At 28.5% G+C, this 22,423-nt stretch overlaps 4 protein-coding genes across 4 annotated transcripts in view; 3 read left to right on the forward strand and 1 right to left on the reverse strand.

Annotated features, from left to right (window-relative positions):
• Nucleotides 1-956: 956 nt before the first annotated feature.
• LOC130446220 (uncharacterized) lies at nt 957-12,318 on the reverse strand. The gene is made up of 11 exons (XM_056782318.1): nt 12,235-12,318; nt 11,513-11,693; nt 11,006-11,164; nt 9,902-10,201; nt 9,575-9,847; nt 8,567-8,707; nt 8,022-8,508; nt 4,998-5,204; nt 4,603-4,814; nt 4,213-4,542; nt 957-1,691 (listed from the first exon to the last, which is right to left on the reverse strand). The coding sequence occupies exons 2-11, from the start codon at nt 11,684-11,686 to the stop codon at nt 1,098-1,100; spliced, it is 2,877 nt and encodes a 958-aa protein (XP_056638296.1). The 5' UTR covers nt 11,687-11,693; nt 12,235-12,318; the 3' UTR covers nt 957-1,097.
• LOC130446222 (ubiquinol-cytochrome-c reductase complex assembly factor 1) lies at nt 12,319-16,139 on the forward strand. The gene is made up of 5 exons (XM_056782319.1): nt 12,319-12,481; nt 12,676-12,858; nt 12,922-13,161; nt 13,224-13,418; nt 15,972-16,139. The coding sequence occupies exons 1-5, from the start codon at nt 12,431-12,433 to the stop codon at nt 16,050-16,052; spliced, it is 750 nt and encodes a 249-aa protein (XP_056638297.1). The 5' UTR covers nt 12,319-12,430; the 3' UTR covers nt 16,053-16,139.
• Nucleotides 16,140-17,760: 1,621 nt separating this feature from the next.
• LOC130446223 (uncharacterized) lies at nt 17,761-20,001 on the forward strand. Its single transcript, XM_056782320.1, has 4 exons — nt 17,761-17,946; nt 18,846-19,061; nt 19,153-19,304; nt 19,624-20,001. The coding sequence occupies exons 1-4, from the start codon at nt 17,806-17,808 to the stop codon at nt 19,901-19,903; spliced, it is 789 nt and encodes a 262-aa protein (XP_056638298.1). The 5' UTR covers nt 17,761-17,805; the 3' UTR covers nt 19,904-20,001.
• A 991-nt stretch (nt 20,002-20,992) lies between these two features.
• LOC130446224 (juvenile hormone esterase-like) overlaps nt 20,993-22,423 on the forward strand; it is a 40,789-nt gene continuing 39,358 nt past the window's right edge. The window contains exon 1 of the mRNA XM_056782321.1: nt 20,993-21,352. The gene's annotated coding sequence lies outside the window, so the exon portion shown is untranslated. The remainder of the gene's footprint in view (nt 21,353-22,423) is intronic.

The raw sequence follows: 22,423 nt of genomic DNA on the forward strand, positions 1-22,423 counted from the left end.
AATGAAATCGATCATCTGAGTATACTTAATGTAATCAATGTTGCCTATACTACTTTATTCAATTGACATATTATTACGATGAAACGACTAAAACTGTTCTATTCGAAAAAATGATTGATTAATATCGGTGAAATTATTTAATTAAGAAAATAATGAAAATAAAATTCTAATTCACTAATTGGTGCTTTTGCATAGTAATAATACCATAAATTAGATTTTTTGTACAGTATTTAATCTATGATTATACTCAAACAGCGTATGGATGATTAGATGGTAGGCAATACAATATACAAGTATGTGGTATAGTTGGTTGCCGCTTTATTAGGATTTCTATTTCCACTGTTTGAAAATACTTTTTTTCTCTTTGAGTACAAGAAAGTCCATTATAATCAGAATTCAATGTTACTTCATTATTGATATTACTCATAAAATAGAAATCTTCTTTTTAAAAAGCGATATTGAATATTCTGTAAGTAGACAATTCCTATGTATTCAATGTTGCCTATACAACTTCTTTCGTATTACGAAAATAGGAATTTTTTTATCTGGATAATGAAATGAATTCAAATTCGCCAATTGGTGCTTGAGCGTAATACTAGTAACATAAATTAATCATTCCTTTTTCAATTTATGATACAATATACGAGTTAATCGTATACTTGGTTGCCACTTTATTTATAGACTATTTCAACTGTTTTAAATCACTTTTTTCCACTTTGAGTAAAAGAATATCCATTATTTGAATTTCACTTGTGATATTCAATAGTCATCATTGTTCCTCTATAATGCGAAACTGGATATCTCATAGATAGACAATTCTTTATACTCAGCTTCATGTATTAAATGTTGCCTATACCATAATAATGAATCTCGTCCAATTTAATAATACGAGGGGACGACAAAAATTTGAAATCATTCTTTATTTTTTAAGGTAGGTAAAATATATATAACGAATATACCCCGTATTATACTTTTATTTTAGTAAGAACAAGACATTAATTGATAAAAAAATAAATTAACAAAATATGTATCCAATAACAAGAAATATTTATATTGAAAAGAAAAATAAATACCAAAAAACAAATTTTTTTCTAACCTCATTCTTTTTTAACGACGTGATGGTTCTTCTTTTGTCTGACAGGTCCGTTCGTTTTGCTCACACTTTCGGGCGGTTTGTTCGCCCTATCGAGATCGTAGAAAAAATCGTTTTGGAGGGTTTTAATACTGCGCATTCTATTCCTGGTAGGTCTGATGTTAGTAGGGTTATTAGAAGGGATCTTATTCAAATTATCGAATCCGCGTAAATCTTCGTTCGGGGGCGTTGGTGTAACTCGCGAACAATTCGGAACTACGCTTTCATCGTTGACGTCCTCTATTTCTTCTTTTATGTAAGTAATTGCCTTGTCCTCGATGGCGTCGATGTTTATCACTTCGAAAACGTCCAAAGTGTAAATTTCCTCCGGTACTTCCAATTGGAAATTCTCGTGATCGTCTTCGGTGATATCGATACTTTCGTTTTTAATCGATACCTCGTCCATTTTCGGCATAGAAAACGAACGAATATCCGTCAAGTCTTGTAGATCCGTCTGATCCGATTCCGAATCGACGAACAACGTATTTAGAAGATTTGTTGATTGGTCTTCTTCGTTATTTTTAATCGCAGACGGTTCGTCTTGGCAGTTCACGTTTATCTGGAATGATTTTTTATAAAAAACCTGTTTTGGGAGGGAGAAAACATTTTTTTGTAATCACAAAAAAGTTTTAGTTGCTTTTTAAGGAAATTTTATCCGAAAAATTTTAATAAAAATGGTAGGGTTGATTTATTATTATTAACCAGACTTTGTCACAACAATTTCGTTTGAAATAATAATTTCCTATTATCTCCGAAACACAATTAAACGTGGCAACATGGCATATAGTGAAATTATTTTTAAGCAATTGGTGAAAAGCGGTGTATTATTAATGACAGCAATTATAACCTAAAAGTATAATTATTTCATAAGGAATTAATATTATGGAAATAATTTTAAAACAAAATGAAAAATATAAAAATCTGATGAAAAAACTACTATTTCGAAAAAATCAAACTATTTTATATTAAATAAATTTCGCCTTAATATTTCCAAACATTTCCGAATAATAGTTATACGTGGCAACATGGCATATAGTGATATTTGTTCTTAGACGATTGGTAAATCGTAAAATGTATTATTGATGACACCAGATATTACCTAAAAATATAATTATTCGATAACGAATTTATGTTAACCAGATAATTTTAAAAAAAATCAAAATGGAAATTGAAAAATCTTTTGAAACAATCTCGGAAAAGAATTAAACTTGGCATATAGTAAAATTTATTGTTAGACAATTGGCAAAATTTATTTTTTTTGTGTTTCCAATTATTTCCGAAAATGAATTAAACGTGGCAACATAGCGTATAGTGGAATTTATGTTCAGACGATTGGTGAAATTGATCTATTATGACAACTTTCATAACCTCAAAGTACAATTATTCGATAACGAATTGTCGTAATAATTTTAAATAAAACTCAGTAGTGTAAAGAACGTAATATACTGTTTTTTATAGGAATAAAAATATTTTATATTAGAAAATTATTAATTTCTAATTATTTCCGAAAAAATATGAAACGTTGTAGCAAGGTATATAAAGGAATACTCTATATTTCAAAGGTCGGTAAAATTGATTTGTTTTAGTGAATTAATGTTGACAGACTTTATAAGTATATTTATTTGATTATGAATCATCGCAGTAATTTTGAACAAAATATTTATTTCCAGGCATCCAGGATATAGAATTATATATGGCGACATCGGGAATAGTTAAATTTATGTTTCGAAAGTTGGCAACATTGATTATTATTAATGACAGTAATTATAACCTAAAAGTATTATTACAACTAATTAATATAGTTATTATAAAGATAAATTTAGAGAAAAAAGCATCTGAAAGGAACAAAAAGGTCGAAATCGAATAAAAAACTAGTGATAAACAATTAATTGATATAATAGAATGCGAAGAATGCAGCTATTTTAGAGTAAAAAGATTGTATTAAATACTGAGAAGGAAAACGTAAATTAAATAGTTTATACAACATTTGGGGATAATTAAAACATAAATACCACAGATTTAATTCAAGATATTGCAGTCGAAGCTATTTAGAAAAAAATTAGAAATTTATTCAATGTTTTTCTGTAACAAATTTTCCAGCTACATTGTTAGTGATAATGAAATAACTAAGTGACAAAAACGACTAAGATACTGTAAATAATCATCAATTACTTGATTTTAGACTGTTTCATAATAGTAATGTTATTGCGATACTTGATTTAGTTATATTTGTTTGTAATATTCAACACATATTTAAAAACTAAAAGTAATCATAATTAGATAAAAATTGAGTTGTTTCATTTTTTGAAAATTGCTTAAAAACAATAAAAATATAACAATTTCTTGATTTTCAGATAAAAAATTTGTTATTCAATAAACGACAAGAATTCGTTCATCGTGAAACATTTCGAATGATATATCATCATTTTATTATCTCAAATTATGTTTAAGTAGTTAAAATCGAGTGAAAAATACATGAAAAAGTAACGCAGGATGTTCAGAAATAGAAATAACAAGGACAAACCGTCATTAAATTATTGATGAAACTGCAGGACAAAATACCACAAAAAGTTTAGCTTTGAGAAAAAATTCACATCTATATCAAGCCGTAGAAGGAAACTGGTTCAAAACATGGTTATAAAATAGCAGGAAAAAACAAGAATAGGAGTGTACCGGATACTCTGCAAGCCTGTGAAACACATCAATCATTTTTCAAACAAAAATATTGAAAAACGTATTTATATTAATATAAAAAAAACTTTCCGTCCGATAGCTAAGCTCTAAGCTCCAATATCACAAAATCCAAACTAGTTTGGGAATTAAACAAGCTAGACAGAAATAAAGTTACCCTGCAATGGATAAAGGAACGAAATAACTAAAAAAAGGACACAAAAATCCTTCATAAGACCTTAACCCATCTGAGATACCGGCTACGGAACAATAGGAAATAATATAGATATGGGTAAAACTAATTATTGGGACAATCAACCAGAAAAGATCAACTGGAGGAATCAGTTTAAGTAAAATTCGCCTACGAATATTAACAGGAGTCCTAAGGACACTTGAGTGAATATACGTACCTCGTCAGTGAGTTTCCCTCCTAATTCCCTGGAACTGTTAAGTTCTTTGAATTCGTTCGATAGCAGGAGAGTTTTCCAGTTGGGTATGGGTAATACTACGTTGGCTATTTCATCGTCTCTAATATCGTGAATACTTTTAGCGTGATTGGCACATTCAGGTTTACCAAACGAAACGAAGGAGCATCTGCTACATTGGTATCGGAACCAAGAGAAATGAGCGGACATGTGCCAGAGTAGTTTTGAAAGTGAAGGATGTTGCGTCTGGCAGGATTTGCAGGTTAAATTTTTTCGATCTATGTACGGAGACGCCCTAGCCATGAAATTCAAATCCTAAAATTTGAAAGGAAATATTTAATTTTATATAAATTGAAGGTAATTGATTAGAATTACTTGTTTGTCTAGTAGAACATCGAAATCTGATTGTTTGAACGATTTATTATTTTGATCTGAATCCGAAGACGGTGTTCTTTTCCTTTTTATCATCCTTTTGGAACTTTTTGGACTTTTATTTGGTTTAGAGGGTTCAAGGATGAGGGTATCTTCATCGATTGTTTCCTTAGGGAATCCTCTCAATTCCTCCAAACTCCTTATACTGATTTTTCCTGAAATAATTTGATATTCATACTACAGGGCCTGTTTTGGTAAAAAGGTAAAAATGGCCCCGAATTAGACGATTATAACAGCAAAAAATGGTTTATCTATATATATATATATATATATATATATATATATATATATATATATATATATATATATATATATATATATATATATATGTAACTTACCTGGTGACTGAAATTCCAATGTATCATTCAGATTACTCAATGAATCTTTGTCGGTTTCATTAGAATCATAACTTTGTTGTGAGTCTGAAATATCCTCATCTGATACCCTTTTTCCTACCTTTTTATCGCTATTTTTACTACTGGTATCCGATACTTGTGAAGGGGAAACTTCTTTTATCACTTCGATTCTGTGATCCCGCTCGATTTCTAAAATAAAAATGAATAACATTATCCGAACTACTCCCCAAGAAGATTTATGTTTCCCTAATTCGATAAAAACCGTTCATAATTATTAATTAATTAATTCTGTAAATTTATTCAAAAGTATGTCGATAAAAAATAAAAATATTGACAAAACAACCTAAAAATTGATGAAAAAATTTATAAAATGAGTCATGGTTGTTAGTTAGAACAATTTTCTTTCCATTCAATAAATTAACACAAAACCGAGACTTTTTTCTTATTAAAAATCAAATGGTACAATAAATAGGAGGGTTAAAAACAAATGTAGCAGGGAGAAAAATCCCTTAAATCCCCATGTAGCAGATTATTAAATATATGTATCAAAATTAGAATGTATTAATATTGTATTAGGGTATACAGTCCATCAAAAGAGGACCCAAATAAATAAAAAACAATTCCTACTGAATCCAAGATATTAAAACTAATTTATTAGACTCGATTTCTTCTTGTATTTTTTGTTTAGTTTAATAATATTAAAGCTGTGATGGATAAAAAATTAATACCGTTTGCAGATGATACCAGGGCTATAAATATGGTTAAGTATCTAGAAAAGTTGATGTCAATAATGGATCAATCAACTCGGGTACTGATTGAATTATGTGTAAATATGATTGAAACCAAAAAAGAGAGAGAGCTTTGAGTGTTAATCTTGATGCTATATTCATATTGGAACACCATGTAGACTCCTCCATAAAAAAAATAACAAAACCTCCTTGGAAATTTGAAAGGATTCATACAGAAGGTAGTCCTTATGGCGTTTCATGATTTAGTGCATGTAACTTTGAACTATGGTCAGTTAGAGCATGTCTTCCTTTAAATAGGACCTTTAACTGACGCAGGACTTTAGGAGGGCATAAGAGCAACTGAATGTTTTATACTAAACTTTCGAATAATATCAACACTTTCGATGAGAACAGTTTAACAAATTCGACTTAAAAACTTTTAAGATGAATTTTTTTGATTTCTTTATTGGCTACTAAAATTTTTCTATCAACATTACTCACTAGATTTAGCACCTTGTGATTTCTAGTATTTCTATTGAAACATTTAACGTTATTATATATAATAAAGCAGATGAGAAACTTCCTAAATGTGGATTAAATTCCAGCTTTTATATAAATTCTTAAATTGAGATTAAACATTGAAAAAGTCAATCAAATATAACAGGGTCAAAGATTTTCTAATGACAGACGTAATTTTATGTAAATGAAATTAATATTTATTAAAATTATCAATAACAGAAGCTTCCCAGACATCTAGGACTCAGTTAAATGGAGATACATCAAAAAATCTCTATAATCGAAACGTTTCAATATCATTCTTAACATTGGGGAAGATCACAATCGAAAATGGGAGCTATTTGATAACAATCCTTCCAGGTATGAATTTTATATCAGATTTAGTACAAATTCTCTAGATTTGAGATGGAAAGTCACAATTATAGAAGTTAAATTTTGAAAAAGTTGATAAAAGTCAAAAATTTCTACTATTGGAGGTAATTTGATGTAAAATTATTGAAATTTTATTATGATAATCCATAACGAAGAAGAAGCTTCTTAGACATTTGGGGTCCAGTTAAATGGAGGTACATCAATAAACCTCTATAATCGAAATGTTTCAACATCATCCCTTAAATAAAGAAGACTATCATTGAGTATGTGGAAGCATAACAAATCTTCCAGCTTTGGGTCCCATGTCGCAATTACAGGGATTCAATATTGAAAAATGTCTAAATTTGCAAGTAATTTAATATAAAACTGTTGAGACTTTGGAGTTTTTGAGATATTCCGGACCCATTTAAATAGATATATTTTCAATAAAAGATGTTATAACACTAAATCTGCCTTCCCTTCAACTTAAGAGTGATGAATCAGGTATTTAACAAGGATAATCCGGACAGAAAAATTAAACACAGGATTCTAGAATTGATAAATATAGAAAATAATGATCAAATTCATAGCAGATGAAATGGTAATTGATAACCGCAAATCATAGGCCAATAAAAATCTTCTACAAGCTCAAAATGTACTTTTCTGATACCCAGACGGTACGAAGATATAGCAAGGAGCTTTACTGGGCATTTGAGGACCAAAATGCAAGCTCTCTATACCATCAGGAACATGACGCACCATTTTTTAGTTAGAATTGCTAGCTATAAACAAATGTGTTCAGAAGAATCTCTCTAAAAAACAAAATCACATTTTCTCCAATAACCAAGGGTACTCTAAAAACACCAGCTAACAAAAACAAAGTGTTAACTCCATACTTGGGACCTCATGAGAAGCCACATCAGATGCAGTTTTACTAGAGAAACACTCCACGGCTAGAAAAAGTTCTTGTGATGACTAGAAACGATACAAAACTGATGGTAGGTCTTCTGAGAGGTCACTGCTACCTCGAACATCGCCCTAAGATGATAGGGATGTTGAAGGAGAACAATTACTGAGTCTGTGAGCTAGCAATGGAAATAACAGAAAACGGATGTCCTTCCCAATTCATTAACAGGCTTAAGCACCTTAAAGGATACTAAAATATTGGAAATCGGGGAAAAGATCTCTTTGGGCGAGAGTTTATGTATTGTGAAAACAATGAGAATACAAAACGACTCCTTATATGACTATTTAAAACCCTTAAGACTTTTTTTAATATTGGCGTAATTTCCTGTAGTAAAAAAAACGAATTGATGATTTTTCACAATTCTAGAGTGAAAAAAAAACACGGGGTAATTGATATAGTAAAAAATAACCCTTAATATTAGTTTAAATTGATTAAAATAGTTACCGTTAATCTGAGATTCCAAAGTTTCCATTTTTTCACTATCGGAATATAAACTGTTGGATGATATAACCTCACTTTTCACGGAAACCGTCGCGTTATTACGAGTTTTAACTTTAGAATAATCACAGTTAGTTTTAACACTATTATCATCATAAAAATCACATTCGTCACTATTTCTATGAGCGAGGTTCGTATCACAGGTGATTTGGATTTCGACTGGTTGTTTGTAGGTCCTCAATAAGTACGGTTTACGTTTTAGGGCTCCTTTGGGATGGGAATCGGTAGTTTTTTCGATTTTGTTCAGTTTCGTTTTGGTATCTTTGGGTAATTCTTCTTTTTTCTTGGCGTTGTTTTCTTTGATGGTGTTACAGACGGCTATACGTTTGATGCACATAGCGGCGTGCGAATGTAGGGCCGCTTTCCTTTCGAATCTCTTGCCGCAACCACCGCACATCTGGAAATCGTTGTCGCCCTCGATGTTGTTCAACCACTGGAGAAGAAAAAAAATATTAAAATTCGGGAAATTTTTAGTTTTAGGTTATATTTACTTGATTTTCCTCGTCTGCTTTATCCTGATTGGAAAACTCTTTTTTTTCTACCTTCTTGTGAGATTCCTGATCCTTTCTGATTACACTGTTGTAGATTTGTTCCCTTAATCTTTTTACTTGAGCAGAAGATTTCCGATGAACCTGCCACAGAAGTCAATGAACCATAAATATTTTAAAAAATGGTGGTTTTGTTTGTTTAAGTCACTTTTTTCACCCCCAAAAATGATTTTGTTGTTCAAAGTGACATTTTATTGAAATTTCAAAATACTAAAGCCTGGAAGGGTTGAAAAGTATCAAGATTATTCAATTAATATTTAAAAAATGATAAAATTACAATATTATAGCCACAACAATCAATTTTCTACCCTCAATGATGGTTTTGTTAGTCGAAATGACATTTCCTCTGAGCTTCAACAAACTAAGGTATGGAGGACTCAGAAAGTGTATAAAATTTCCAATTAATCTTCAGAAAATGATACAATTCCAATAACATAACCACAACGATCAATATATAACTTTTTCTATACATACTGTAGGTATATTCTAGTTAATTTTTAAACCAACTCTGAATGTTTTGGAAAGAAAAATCGAATTTTTCACCCCTTAATGATGGTTTTGTGAGTTCTTGTGACATTTTCAAAGAATTTTGAAACAAAAAGACCTGAAGGAATCAAAAAGTATTCGGATTTTTCATTTAATCTTTAAAAAATAACACAATTTCTATAATATAAACAAATCGATCAATATCAAATTTTTTTCGAGCATACTTTGAGATACCAATGCCTGGAGAAGTACTTTTTTCGGACATCCTGTATATTCTAGATAATTTTTTAATCAATCCTTAAGGGTTTTGAAAGAATAAACAAAATTTTCAATCCTCAAAGTTGCTAATACCGATCGAGGGATCATTATCCAAATTTTTTGAGACACCAAATACTGGAGAAGTACTTTTTTCAGACATACTATATATTATATATGATTTATACAATTTTATTCATAAATATGTACCTTAAAAAGATGTCGGTAGACGGACCATGCATTGGCATATGTTTCTTTACAATCCGGGCAAACGTAAACCAATCTGCTGTTATTATGTTTGGTTTTCAAATGGAAACTGAGGGTTTTCCTTGTCGAAAATTTGATGTTGCATTCGCTACACATCAATTCGGTTTTAGGTAATATCGAATTGGAGTTGAGTTTGCCAGTTTGGAAGCTACAGATTTTTCCATCGGTTCCTAAAGCAGCTTTATCGCTATCTAAAATTTTATGCAGTTCCAATACCTAAAAAATAAAGATAACAAAAAATTTTGGGTTTAAAAAAAATTCAATTTTCACCTCTTTTTTCATAAATTCCGGTTTGGTTGTTTCCTGTTGCCGCGTCTTATGTAATACTGTTTGAAAAACGGCAGCGTTGTTGGTGGATATCTTTTCCAGTAACATACTATTTTCAGTACTATTTTCTGTAGGTTCGTTTTTCTTTTGGGCGGATAAATCCGCGCTCAAAAGTTCCTGAGTTAATTGCTTGATTTCCTGTTTTTCTTTCAATTTTTCAATAACAGGTATCAATCCTTTAGTCGCTGCAGGTTCACCCATCAACTGCATACTTTCCGGAGATTCAGGCGGATAAACCTTTTCCTTCATAACAAAATAGTACATTTGAACTACTATGTCTAAAGATAAACCTTTTCCATTATAACAGAATGATATATTTGAACTACTATGCCTAAAGATGAATCTGTTCCTCTATAACAGGATGGTATTATTACATATGTGTAAGAAACTATAATTTGGTTAAAATTACATTCAAGTTCAGCTAGTTGAATGATTTCCCGTTTTTTTTTTTAAAATTCTTCAATAACAGGTGTTGAGCCTTTCGTTATTTTAGGTTCTCCCATCATCTGAATGCTTTCCGAAAGCTCAGGCAGATGAACCTTTTCCTTTATAACTAGTTGGTACATTTGAACTACTATGTCTAAAGGTAAACCTGTTCCTTGATTATAAAACGGTACATTAGAACTACTATGAATAAAAAACTGTTATTTTGTTAAAAATGACAAACTAGCAGTTTATTTTTTGTTTAAATATAATTTTTTAAGCATGTGACCACTGAAATTGAATCGAGTTGATTTTTGTATCCAAATATATATATATATATATATATATATATATATATATATATATATATATATAAATATATATATAAATATATATATATATATATATATATATATATATATATATATATATATATATATATATATATATATATATATATATATATATATATATACATAGAATAGTAGTTTTCCTGGCTTGATTATGATATTTTAGCCCTAAATATTGTTGTGAGCTCAAATTTTTCTCAATTAAAATGTCCTCAAAATCGAATTGTAAATAAGAATTTAATGCGAAGATGTTGTAGATACAAATTGAACTTACCGTTGGGTTAATTTCTCTACAATTTGAAGCGTACGCTTTATATTTCATATGGCAGTAGTTCCTTTTGTGTAATATAAAATTGGCAATACTTCTGAATATACTTCTACATAAACGGCATTCGTACATTATATCACATTCGTATGTTATGTAATCTTTCACCTAAAATAGAGTACGACTCAATTTATATCACAGAACATTTAATTATTTCTAAAAAATTAACATTTACAGCACAAATGACCATTTAAACTGTTAAAACAAGACGATATGAAGATCATTTTGATTAATAATTATTTCACGATTAATTTAATAGATTTACTAAAAATACATGAATTTGAGTAAACTTAAAGTACACAAGTTTATTTTTTTTATTTACTTTCATAAATTGTTCAATTTTGTTGTTGGTAGAATGAGAATTTGTAACTAACAAAACCCAAGTTGATTTACTGCTTTATTTATTTTTTCTCAGTGTAGAATTGGATTTAAATATATAAAAATAGATGTACTCACTTCTTCTGTAGCTGTTTTCAATAAATTTAGTACTTGGTGTAGACCATAAATGCTAGTTTCTATAGGTTTTTTAATAAGCGATAAATCAATTTCTTCCTTTTCATTTGAAACTGGGGCTTTACCAAGAGTGGTCTGTAGAGGCCTTTTGGCTTTTTTTGTCTGTTTATTAGTCATGTTTTATCTAGATAAAAACAAATATTATATATTATGCAAATAAAATACTTGTTCAATCCATATTTTAATAACTAAAACAATTAATTAAATAACTTTATAAATTTAAACCACGACTATCTGCTCGTAATATGTGGTATTGTAAACGATAAAATATTTAAATATTTTACTTCAGAAGTACATTTTATAATATTTAAAAAAATAGTTTCGCGAATTAGTAATGAAATTCCCATATGCATTAAGATATATTAAATGAATTATGGTGTTCTTCTGGTTATATCACCGGCAATTTTACACTAACCTATCTATCGAAAGTTGTAAGTGCGAAATATAATAATGAAAAAATCTTATTTGTGGAAAAATACAATGATGTTTGTGAAGAAGGTCATAATCAGAAGCTGTCTGTCTCTCCCTTAAATTATAAAAATGTTCGTATACTTATAGTTATATAATATACGTATAAACAATTGATATAAAAGACAAAAACCGAAAAACGATATTAAATCATGGTTTGTTAAGAAAATTACAAAATAAACTAATAATTTACTTACATGCTGTAAAATCGTCAAACCACCATTACCATTAGTACGAAATAAAATGTGAATTTCACTAGATGGCACCACGTCTCCAATATTGAATCAAAATGTGTGGTTATGTTACTACTTATAATATACCAAATGTAATAATAATTTAATTTCAACTTATTTATTTAAATAATTCATTATTTAATACAATTCATATATCAAAATGAATACAATTAAACTTTTTAATCACGTATTGGGGCTTCGAACTGTATTGGTAAGTTATATCTTGATTTACGTAAAGAATTTTTCTAAAAATAAATTTTCGAAGCATATTTTTTTTAATATTTATTAAAGTAAATACTTTTCTTGTGTTATACATTACTTTAGAACTGATGTTTTTCTTATAATTATGACAAATTATGAATGTAATGAATAATTATTAATAAATTAATTTTTATATGATTTTAGTATGGGTCATTACAAAAAAACGCGTTAAGAATATGTTGCAGTAATAAAATTCTACATAATAACGTTTATAACCAACGAAACTTGCAATTTATTTCAACTTACGAAGTAAAAAACGTTTCAAAAGAAGATAGTATTTTCAAAAAATTTCTTAAGAAAGTACCGTTTGTTAACTTCGATAGTATGGTAAGATTTCGTTAACGGCGTTTGTTATCTCAAAAAAAAACTTTTTAATAAATCAATTTTTAGAAAATAAAAGCTCGCGGATACGTTTTATACGAGGAAATAGCCGATAAAATTGATTATATGGAATATTTTAAAGAATTTGATTTACCAGATACGTTTTACTCCTGGTTTTCAATAACTGAATTGTACGTTTGGATGTTGTCTGTTAGAGCCATGGCAGAGGGTGAAGATGGTAAAATTCTCAGGAATTCCATCATTGAAGCCTTGTGGGCTGATGTCGGTCAAAGAATTAAAAAATTAGGGGTGAGTTTTCATGTCGTGTATCTAAATTTCCTTTCAGATAGTTTAATTATCTCTTATTCCAGCCTGGTAATACATCCAGTCTTAAAACGCAAGTACAAGAATTATCAGAACAGATGCAAGCCGCTTTCATTGCCTACGACGAAGGGATCCAATCTGATGATATTGTTTTAGCCGGGGCTATATGGAGACGGTTCTACAAAATGGAACACGTAGATCCGCATAATTTGGATAAATTTGTGCGCCATATTAGAAAACAGGTGAATTATCTAATTATCCTTACTAAAAAAAATAATTTTACAATGATTCTTATGAAAATAAAACAAGTGAAAACTTAACAGTGGAATTTATAGAAAAAATAGTGGAGTGAATTCACCAGTACGAGTTTATAATGGAAAGAAGAAGAATAAATAAGTGAACTGAAGAAGAACTAAGCATATAAACATGGAAAGATGATGAAAACATGTAACTAATGAACCAAACGAAGAAGAGTAAAACATGAAAAACAATGGAAAAGAGAGGAAAATAGTGGAGAATGGAAATGTGGAGTGTAGAGAAGAAGAAATCAGTGAGGAGACAGTATATGTGAACTGAAGAGAAACCAAGAAGAGGGAAATGTTCGAAATAAATAAAAGAAAAGGAAGAAAAAGGAAAGGCGATGAAAATATGGAGCAAATGAACCAAACGAAAGAGTGAAACATGAAAATCAATGGAAAAGAGAGGAAAACAGTGGAGAATACTTGTTGATTTGGAACACACGTCGACTCCTGGTGCCTCCGAATAACTATTGAATGGTATAACTACAGATATCGATGCCAAATATCCAATTAGAGTGTCGATTATAGTCTTATAGACACAGAAAGGAGAAGATTTAAATAAGCCAGTAACCACGAATAAATTGATTTATTTCGTGTTAAAACACAATGAGAAAAAACACCAAAATTAGTGATACTTTGCTGTTTGTTTGGAAAATTTTAGCTTGTATCGTTTTTAGTATATATCGACCAACCCTCTATATTTTACATATATATTTTTCATCAAATATAATGACGTTTGTTCATTAAAGTTATTAATTACCAAATAATGAATAATTTCTTGTTTATTTGGTGGTAATTTGAGTTTTTGAGTGCATATTTGTTATCTATATCGTATAGATTGAATTCTATTCTATTTCTCGTGTTTTTATATCATAATTCATCAATTTTCTCCACTATTATTCAATTAAATAGAAATTCCGTTTTATCTTATCAACTAGAATATTTGCAACACCAGAAATTAGCACTTACTTCAATTGGTACTGAAGTTTTTCTACTTTGATAAATCATTTTTTAATTCCCCTTTTTTATAATCTGAAGATCACAAAATTGTTCCTTTCTCTGTACTTTATTTATTCTATATACTTTTCTTTTAATTTCCTAAAGTCGTTTCTCATTTTGTGTTTCCACTATATTATGTACGTGATATTTCAACCACCATTGACTTTGAAGTAATTTGAGGTTATATCAATGGGTTGCAACATATAGACAAAATATTACATTCATAAATACTAAATAAGTAGTGAACTGTTTTGATTTTTTGGATCGTTTGGCAACATTGTAAACAGAATGTATGCATGATAGTAAAAGTCGTAGTTTAAAACTTAACAGTGTTGTCATAGTGTGTTGAATTCATCGATATTTCTTTTATTCCTCATTTGTTAGATCTTTTGATATGTCGCCGTACTTACGAGAATTTTCACAACTTTGAGAAAAAATAATTTGATTAAAAACATTTTCTTATGCATATAATATAAATCTGTCGTTATGGTATATTTCAAACTCTTTTTGTTGTTGAATAAATTTCACCAAATACTTTTTATAGACAAATAAAACCGGCAACCACGCAAACAATCTGTTTCAAACGAGAATCTTTTGTTGAAATGTAACGTTGCCATATTCACGAGAATTTTTATAATGTTAATACTTTTTTTGTACATTCATATTCATGAAATCTTTACTTGTAAATTTTGAAAAATAATTTAATTAAAAAAATGTTTTTTGATTTATATGATTTAAATAGGATATACTAAAATCTATCTTTTTTAAAACAAATTTTTCCAAATACTTTCTACAGATAGATAGAGCAGGCAACTACGCAATAATCCAATTCAAACGAGAATCTTTTGTTGAATATTGTAATGTTGCCATATTTCATTATAGATATAAATTCCATTGTTTTAGACGAATTCTTCCAAATACTTTTTACAGACGGATAAAAACGGCAACTACGCAACAATCGAACCAAACGAGAATCTTTTGTTGAATATTGTAACGTTGCCATACTTAACAAGAATTTTCACAATATATAGATAGATAGAAATTTTTAATAAAATTTGGACTTGAACGCATAAACCAAAAAATAATTTGACCAAAAAAATGTTTCTATTTGTATAAATATTTCGTTATACAATCATATTAAATTCAATTTTTTTTAAACGAATTCTTCCAAATTCTTTTTACCGATATATAAAACCGGCAACTACGCAACAATCGAATCAGACGAGAATCTTTGTTGTAGTTTGTAACGTTGCCATACTTAACAAAACCTTTCACAATACCTAAATAGAAATTTTTGATAAAATTTTGACTCTAAGAAATAATTTGATCAAAAAAGTTTTTACTAATATATATATAATATAAATATATCGTTATAGTATTCATCAAGTTTCATTTTTTTGAAAGTAATTGATCCCAATACTTGCAGACATATGAAATCGGCAACAACGCAACATTGAAATAACTAATAGTTTGATATTGCTTCGTTTTTTTTTGCAGGTGTGTGTTTTGGATAGTTTATCTAAAGATAATTTATTCAAAGCAAATACGATAAATTGGTTACCGATCGAGAACAGTTAATATCATTACAAAAAAAAATAGATTTAATACAGTGATTGTAAATATTTTTTTGTATTTATTGTTCATAAATATAGTGTTTTAATTATCCTTTTGACTTTTCTATATATTTTATCACCTCGCTACCATTCGTGTTTAAAAAGATAAACAAAATAAGTGTTATTGTTATGATAAATTAATTTTTATAGGTTAGCGGAAAATTGGACAGGGTCGGCCTTACTTGATTTAAATGCGAATTACGTCGACTTTATCGAGTTCTATTAAAAACCTGTTCGAAAAAAATTACAAAACTATCAAAAATATATTTATAATCAAATAAAATTTCTTAATCTATTGAAAATGAATCGTTTCTTCGCCTATCAATGTATAAACACGATAACAAGAATTAGAAGAAGAAAAAGATGTTTTCCTACTAGTTACACATCTACATGTATAGTTTAGGAGAAGAAAGAGATGTTTTAGTATTGGTTTTATCTATTAACGTCAAATTTAGAAGAAGAAATAGATTTTTGTATACTGTATAACCAAATATATCGAGGTCATAAAACAAGTTAGGTTTAGATACTTTTTAATAAAGAACGAGATATTTAAAAGCATAAAGCCGTTTCAAAATCGTGTTGTGTAGAAATTTTTTATTATAAAAAAAAGACAAAAATAAACCTCAAAAAGTTGTAAAGGCACGAGAGAGATATTTTGCATCGTTGTAATATTTTTCCGGTTATCGACGTATGTAGATTGACGTCAATTCATGTCATCTGAGGTTATTTCACGTCAACTTTTATCGAATTCTTCAACCCGATTGATTTCGATTGTCAATTAATGTATTTTTATATCTATTGTCATCGATTTATGTCAATTGAGGTCATTTTATGTCAACTTTTGTCGATTCATGTTGATTGACGTCCATTGAAGCCGATATACGTCAATTGTTATTTTATTTGATGTCTATTGACATCTATTAACGTGAATTTATTTTAATTATCGTCTTTTAGGTTATCTTTTAGCAATGCTACCAATTCCTTGCTGTCAAATGATAAAGTTATAAGAATTTTCTAATAAATAGTTATGAAAATAATTAAATCTCACAAAAAAAGCTTGAAGTTTCTGGCTGAATTTCAAACAACAGTAAATCTGACAACACCGAAAATCGACTTCACACGACTCTTAACGTTTAAAATATAATTTCCACTAATACACGAATAATGATTTCAAATACACTTTGGATATTTAGAATTGGTTCCGCCGCTACAATATTTACTACAAATGTCAAGATTGTAAAAGCTAATCACGTGTTAATTCTAGTTTGCTTTGAAATAACAGACATTTTTTATTCATTCATATAGGTTACGGATTTTTATACAAAAGCGCTGTTGCCATATTTTTCAAACCAACTGAATAAAAATATAATATTTGCTGCTGGAATTATTTATATTAGAGTTGAAGTGAAAAATTATCATTTTCTCAATTTTTTTTTTAATATCAAACAAATATTCAATAAAACAAAAGCTAATTTTAAAAAAATTTGCTTACCGAGCATTTTGTATAAATTATTTTCACACGATAGTTTAGAGTCTAGACAAAACATCGTTATAAACAGACCTGCTCATCGAAATACTTTATATCTGTTAAATAAGTATCGGAGTAATAAATTTATTGACCGTACTATATAAAAAAATTTGTTTATTAAAAACTAAAGTGCAAAGCATTGGAATTCAATTGTCGTGTTAGATGGACTAAACTTTAATGCGTAATAAATATGTCATTAACTATGAGTCACGTACAACGACGGTGTGCTTCTAGAGAAGATATGCTGCGAATGCAAAGATTAATATTGGAAGGTCTCGAAGTGGCTTTACATCTTTGCAATACTTTTTTGTTTTATTGTGGACCTAATAGGGTGAGTATTACGGCTTAAAATCATTCTACAAATGGTAAATAAATATTTCGTCCATGTTTTTAACAAAAATTTTTCCTATTAAATAGTCAAAATTTAATTTGAGATCATCATATCTAACAGTAACTGATTTAAAGACACGAGAAAATTGAATTTCATGATAAAAAATCATAAGAAGGAAAATATTAGGTAGATCATTATCCTTTATAAAACTTAATATTAAAATCTATTTCTATATATTATTTATTTCAAGTTTCTTCTTATTATTTTCAAAGTCTGACAACGTTTCAATATCACTCGATATGTTTCATATGACCACGCATGCGCTGAGAATGAAATATGTAGACGTAGAAGTCGTCTAGCTATGTTGCCGGATCAAAAAATGTTTCCCGAGTTTAAAATGATTTTAAATACAATTAAAATATTCAACAATATGTAATTTAATTAAATTTATAAGAGACGAGTATATAGTTATTTATTTTACATTAATATTGAGTAACAATTATACCTAATGTATTTTTTTATTGGAAATTCATTATATATTGTATATTTAGACAACATCGTATATATATATATATATATATATATATATATATATATATATATATATATATATATATATATATATACACAGTTTTAGGTAACGTTCCCGTCATACATTTGACATTCATTTTCTTTTTTTATTAATATTGTTAATACTAATAATAATAAATGTTAATTTAGTATTAATTACACATTATTCTATTCACCATACACAAGTGTATGTTTAGTTGCCTATAGTTAATTATTAAATCTCGTATTAATTTTTTAGTTTAGCATGTAATGAGAAATTATATGATTGTGAAACCTTAAAGTTAGAATTCTATTCTCTTAAGTATTTTTATAATAAAATTGTATTTCAGATTATGGATATTTTGAGTCAAATTCTACCGACTGCGTATTACACGAATGTTGGTTATTGGCCGTTTTACGAAACGGAAAATGGTCATAGTCTTTGCGTTTGCGGTATTTTTGAAATACCGTGTCTTCATGATTTTACCTCAAAAACACAGATTAATCTAAGAGATATATCAGAACCGTATTATTTCAAAGCTCAACACGTTAAAATTACATTTACAGTAAGTTATTTTTAACATCCAATTACGAGGAATTTTCAATGTTTGAGGTTATGTTTATTGAGAGTGGAATTTTTTCATATCCTTATTGTAGGATTTGGAAATCGATATACATTATCCCAAGGAGAATAATGTAATATTAAATGATTTCGAAATTGTTATTAAATATAAATTGAAACAATTTTGGACTAACGAACAATTTACCGATAGCAGATATGTAGATACAACTTTTGTGAATGTATTAAGGTATGCTAATTTAATTAAAATTTCATTAAAATCCATTTTATAATTAATAATTTGGTTTTAATATTAAATCTTATATTTTTTTTATTTCCATATAAGTCTGGCAACATTGTTCGAACATGATGCAGACGTAACTTCTCATGCATGAAAATATGAAACCAAATAAGTAGGAAGATTTATTCGAAAACGAAGAAAACAAAGTGAAATCTAGAAATATCTTTCATGGTCGAAATAAAGACTAAACAATGAATAAGCCAAATAATAAAAAATGAAGTAACGACACTTATGTTTTCTTTGTATAACGCTTCTTCTTTTTTTACAGTTGTGCTTTTGTCGAAATGAAACAAACGTTCAAAGATTTTTGTATATTCATCAAACCTCATCCGCTGTCACTTCCTGTCTACGGTTACTATTTTCCAACGTTAACAACTATTTCCGATAGTGGAAAGAATTATCCAAAATACTATATCGTTAATAGGGAAAGGTGTCCAAATTATACAGTGAAAATAATTGATTATACAACTTATAACAGCGACAGCTATTCTAACTGTAATAGAGAAGAAGAAAGTAATGATATTATAATAATTGACGATGATGATTAGGAAAATGGAGAATAGATAGAAATCGTTTTTTTAAATATTATTCTTTTTAGGTTTTATATTGTTAATCTTTTTGTTTAATACAAAACATCGAAATTAAATTGTCTTTTCATTCACCTCTTCTACCTAATAATAAAATATATTTATATCGTCTGTGTTTTATTTCAAGTGGCCTTTCACTTTTAAATAGTACAGTTACCACAGTGTAATCACTGTCGATTCCATTACCTACCAATAGATGGCGTGTTAGATTTTTATTTTTTAATATTGTTCTCAAACTCTGATCGTCTTGTTATCAAGAAGTTTTAAAATACACATCGCTAATAATATAATTTTCATTATAAAATTAGTTCGTAATTTAGATACGATCAAGAGTTCCAGCCATCTATCGTCGATTTCATAAACATATTCGTCGTAAACTCCATTCTTTTACAGATTTCTACAGCTTAGTATTTGGCGTATATAAAAGCGAGGTTGCCAAATGTAAATTTTATCTATTATATTAAATACGTTGACTGGTAATAAAGGGATCAATTATTCAATTTATTTAATCGAGTTACAGAAGTCGTGTAAACAAATTACATAAATTTATTTCAATTTGGAAAGTTACTGAATTAGTTCTTTGAAATAATTTAGGATGATACTTTTTACATGAATAAAATGAGTAAATTATTTCACCGAGGTCGTAATTTGTAATATATACAGGGAGAACCGAAATATTATTCATTTAAGTTTAAAAGAAATAAACATTTATTTAAAAAGAGTATCTAATAGATATGATAATTGAATATTAATTGAAATTTCATGAGATTATCGATAAATTACGTGGTTATACAAATAATAAACGTTAAAGTTCGTCTCCTAATAGGGGTAGACACAGTTTGGTGACGAAAAAATCGATTTCGATGATGCACTAGACAATTTTTGATTCCTCGAAATGTTTGTGGTTAGGTAAGATGAATTCGATGGTTTTGATTGTGGTAACGCGTCACAAGTTCCGGTGATGTCACCATCGAGTAAACGACAGCAAACATCCTGCTTAGTCGAACGATTCTGCGCGTTATAGAAGATCATAGATCTATTTGTATGTTCAGTGCATATAGAATTGTGACGCGTAGATTGTTGTTTATAATATAGGACCACCTCTTGGAATTTTCATTTATTCTGAAATATTTTTCATTTCGACATATTTTTTCCAACTTCCTCTCCTCTTAATAAAATATATTGTTATTAAATAATAAAATCACACTGTTGTATTTGTTTGCTAGTTACGTTAAACGATGTACGGCATTGGGAGACACCATTTAATCAATTTAAATAAATAAACACCATAATTTATAAATTTACTCGCAGAATTGTTGCCCTAGTCTATAAAAGTACAACCGTGAATTTGATTTCATTCTAGTTTAGTGCAACTGGGAAGCGTGCCATGTGCGGATAAGTAACACTAAGGTACGTTGATATAATTAGTTCGATTTTAATATTCTATACAAACACAAAACACACACACCTAGGTGCATCATAAGATCAAAAAAATACCCCTGTCATCTCGATATTTCAAATACTTCACTACAACGACACTTACAATCACGTTTATAAGAAATATTGTTGATATATAACTACCTCATAAGTTCTTTTATAATTACCGCAAGAATCTCATGAGTTCTCTTATAATCACCGTAATTATCTCATAAGTGCTTTTATAATTACTGCATTCACCATAAGTTTGCTTATAATCACCATAATCATCATAAGTTCTTTTATAATGACCGTATTCATTATAAGTTTTTTTATAATCATTGTATTCTATATAACTTCTTTTATAATTTCCATAAGTATCTCATAAGTTCTTTTATAATCTCTGTAATCATCAAAAGTTCTTTTATAATCACTGTATTCATCAAAAGTTCTTTTATAATCACCATAAGTTCTTTTTTAATCCCCTATTATAAGTTTTGTCAGAATCATCGTACTCGTCATAAGTTTTATAATTACTATAAGTATCTCATAAGTTCTTTCATAATCACCGTATTCATTATAAGTTTTGGCATAATCATCGTATTCATCATAAGTACTTTTATAATCACCATACTCATTTTAAGCTTTTATACAATCATTGTATTCATTATAAGTTCTTTTATAACCACTGTATTCACTAAAAATTCTTTTATAACCACCGTAATTACCTCATAAGTGCTATTATAATGACTGCATTCACCATAAGTTGCTTTATAATCACCATATTCATCATAAGTTCTTTTATAATGACCGTATTCATTATAAGTTCTTTTATAATCACTGTATTCATCAAAAGTTCTTTTATAATCACCGTAATTAAGTGCTATTATAATGACTGCATTCACCATAAGTTGGTTTAAAATCACCATACTCATCAAAAGTTTTTTTATAATCACTGTATTCATCAAAAGTTCTTTTATAATGACCGTAATTACCTCATAAGTGCTTTTATAATTACTGCATTCACCATACGTTTGCTTATAATCACCATAATCATCATAAGTT

The sequence above is a fragment of the Diorhabda sublineata genome, chromosome 7, assembly GCF_026230105.1.
Source record: "Diorhabda sublineata isolate icDioSubl1.1 chromosome 7, icDioSubl1.1, whole genome shotgun sequence".
NCBI classification, from domain to species: Eukaryota; Metazoa; Arthropoda; class Insecta; order Coleoptera; family Chrysomelidae; genus Diorhabda; species Diorhabda sublineata.

What these genes read in the sequence shown, in the direction of transcription:
- LOC130446220 (XM_056782318.1), bottom strand. Translation starts at nt 11,686, where the DNA reads ATGACTAATAAACAGACAAAAAAAGCCAAAAGGCCTCTACAGACCACT. An exon ending in GTAGAGAAATTAACCCAACG is followed by an intron (nt 10,202 to 11,005) that starts GTAAGTTCAATT and finishes TTTGTTATGAAG; the next exon opens with GAAAAGGTTTATCCGCCTGA. An exon ending in GAGGGAAACTCACTGACGAG is followed by an intron (nt 1,692 to 4,212) that starts GTACGTATATTC and finishes AAATCATTCCAG; the next exon opens with ATAAACGTGAACTGCCAAGA.
- LOC130446222 (XM_056782319.1), top strand. Translation starts at nt 12,431, where the DNA reads ATGAATACAATTAAACTTTTTAATCACGTATTGGGGCTTCGAACTGTA. An exon ending in TTGTTAACTTCGATAGTATG is followed by an intron (nt 12,859 to 12,921) that starts GTAAGATTTCGT and finishes ATCAATTTTTAG; the next exon opens with AAAATAAAAGCTCGCGGATA. An exon ending in AAAGAATTAAAAAATTAGGG is followed by an intron (nt 13,162 to 13,223) that starts GTGAGTTTTCAT and finishes CTCTTATTCCAG; the next exon opens with CCTGGTAATACATCCAGTCT.
- LOC130446223 (XM_056782320.1), top strand. Translation starts at nt 17,806, where the DNA reads ATGTCATTAACTATGAGTCACGTACAACGACGGTGTGCTTCTAGAGAA. An exon ending in TTTATTGTGGACCTAATAGG is followed by an intron (nt 17,947 to 18,845) that starts GTGAGTATTACG and finishes ATTGTATTTCAG; the next exon opens with ATTATGGATATTTTGAGTCA. An exon ending in ACGTTAAAATTACATTTACA is followed by an intron (nt 19,062 to 19,152) that starts GTAAGTTATTTT and finishes TCCTTATTGTAG; the next exon opens with GATTTGGAAATCGATATACA.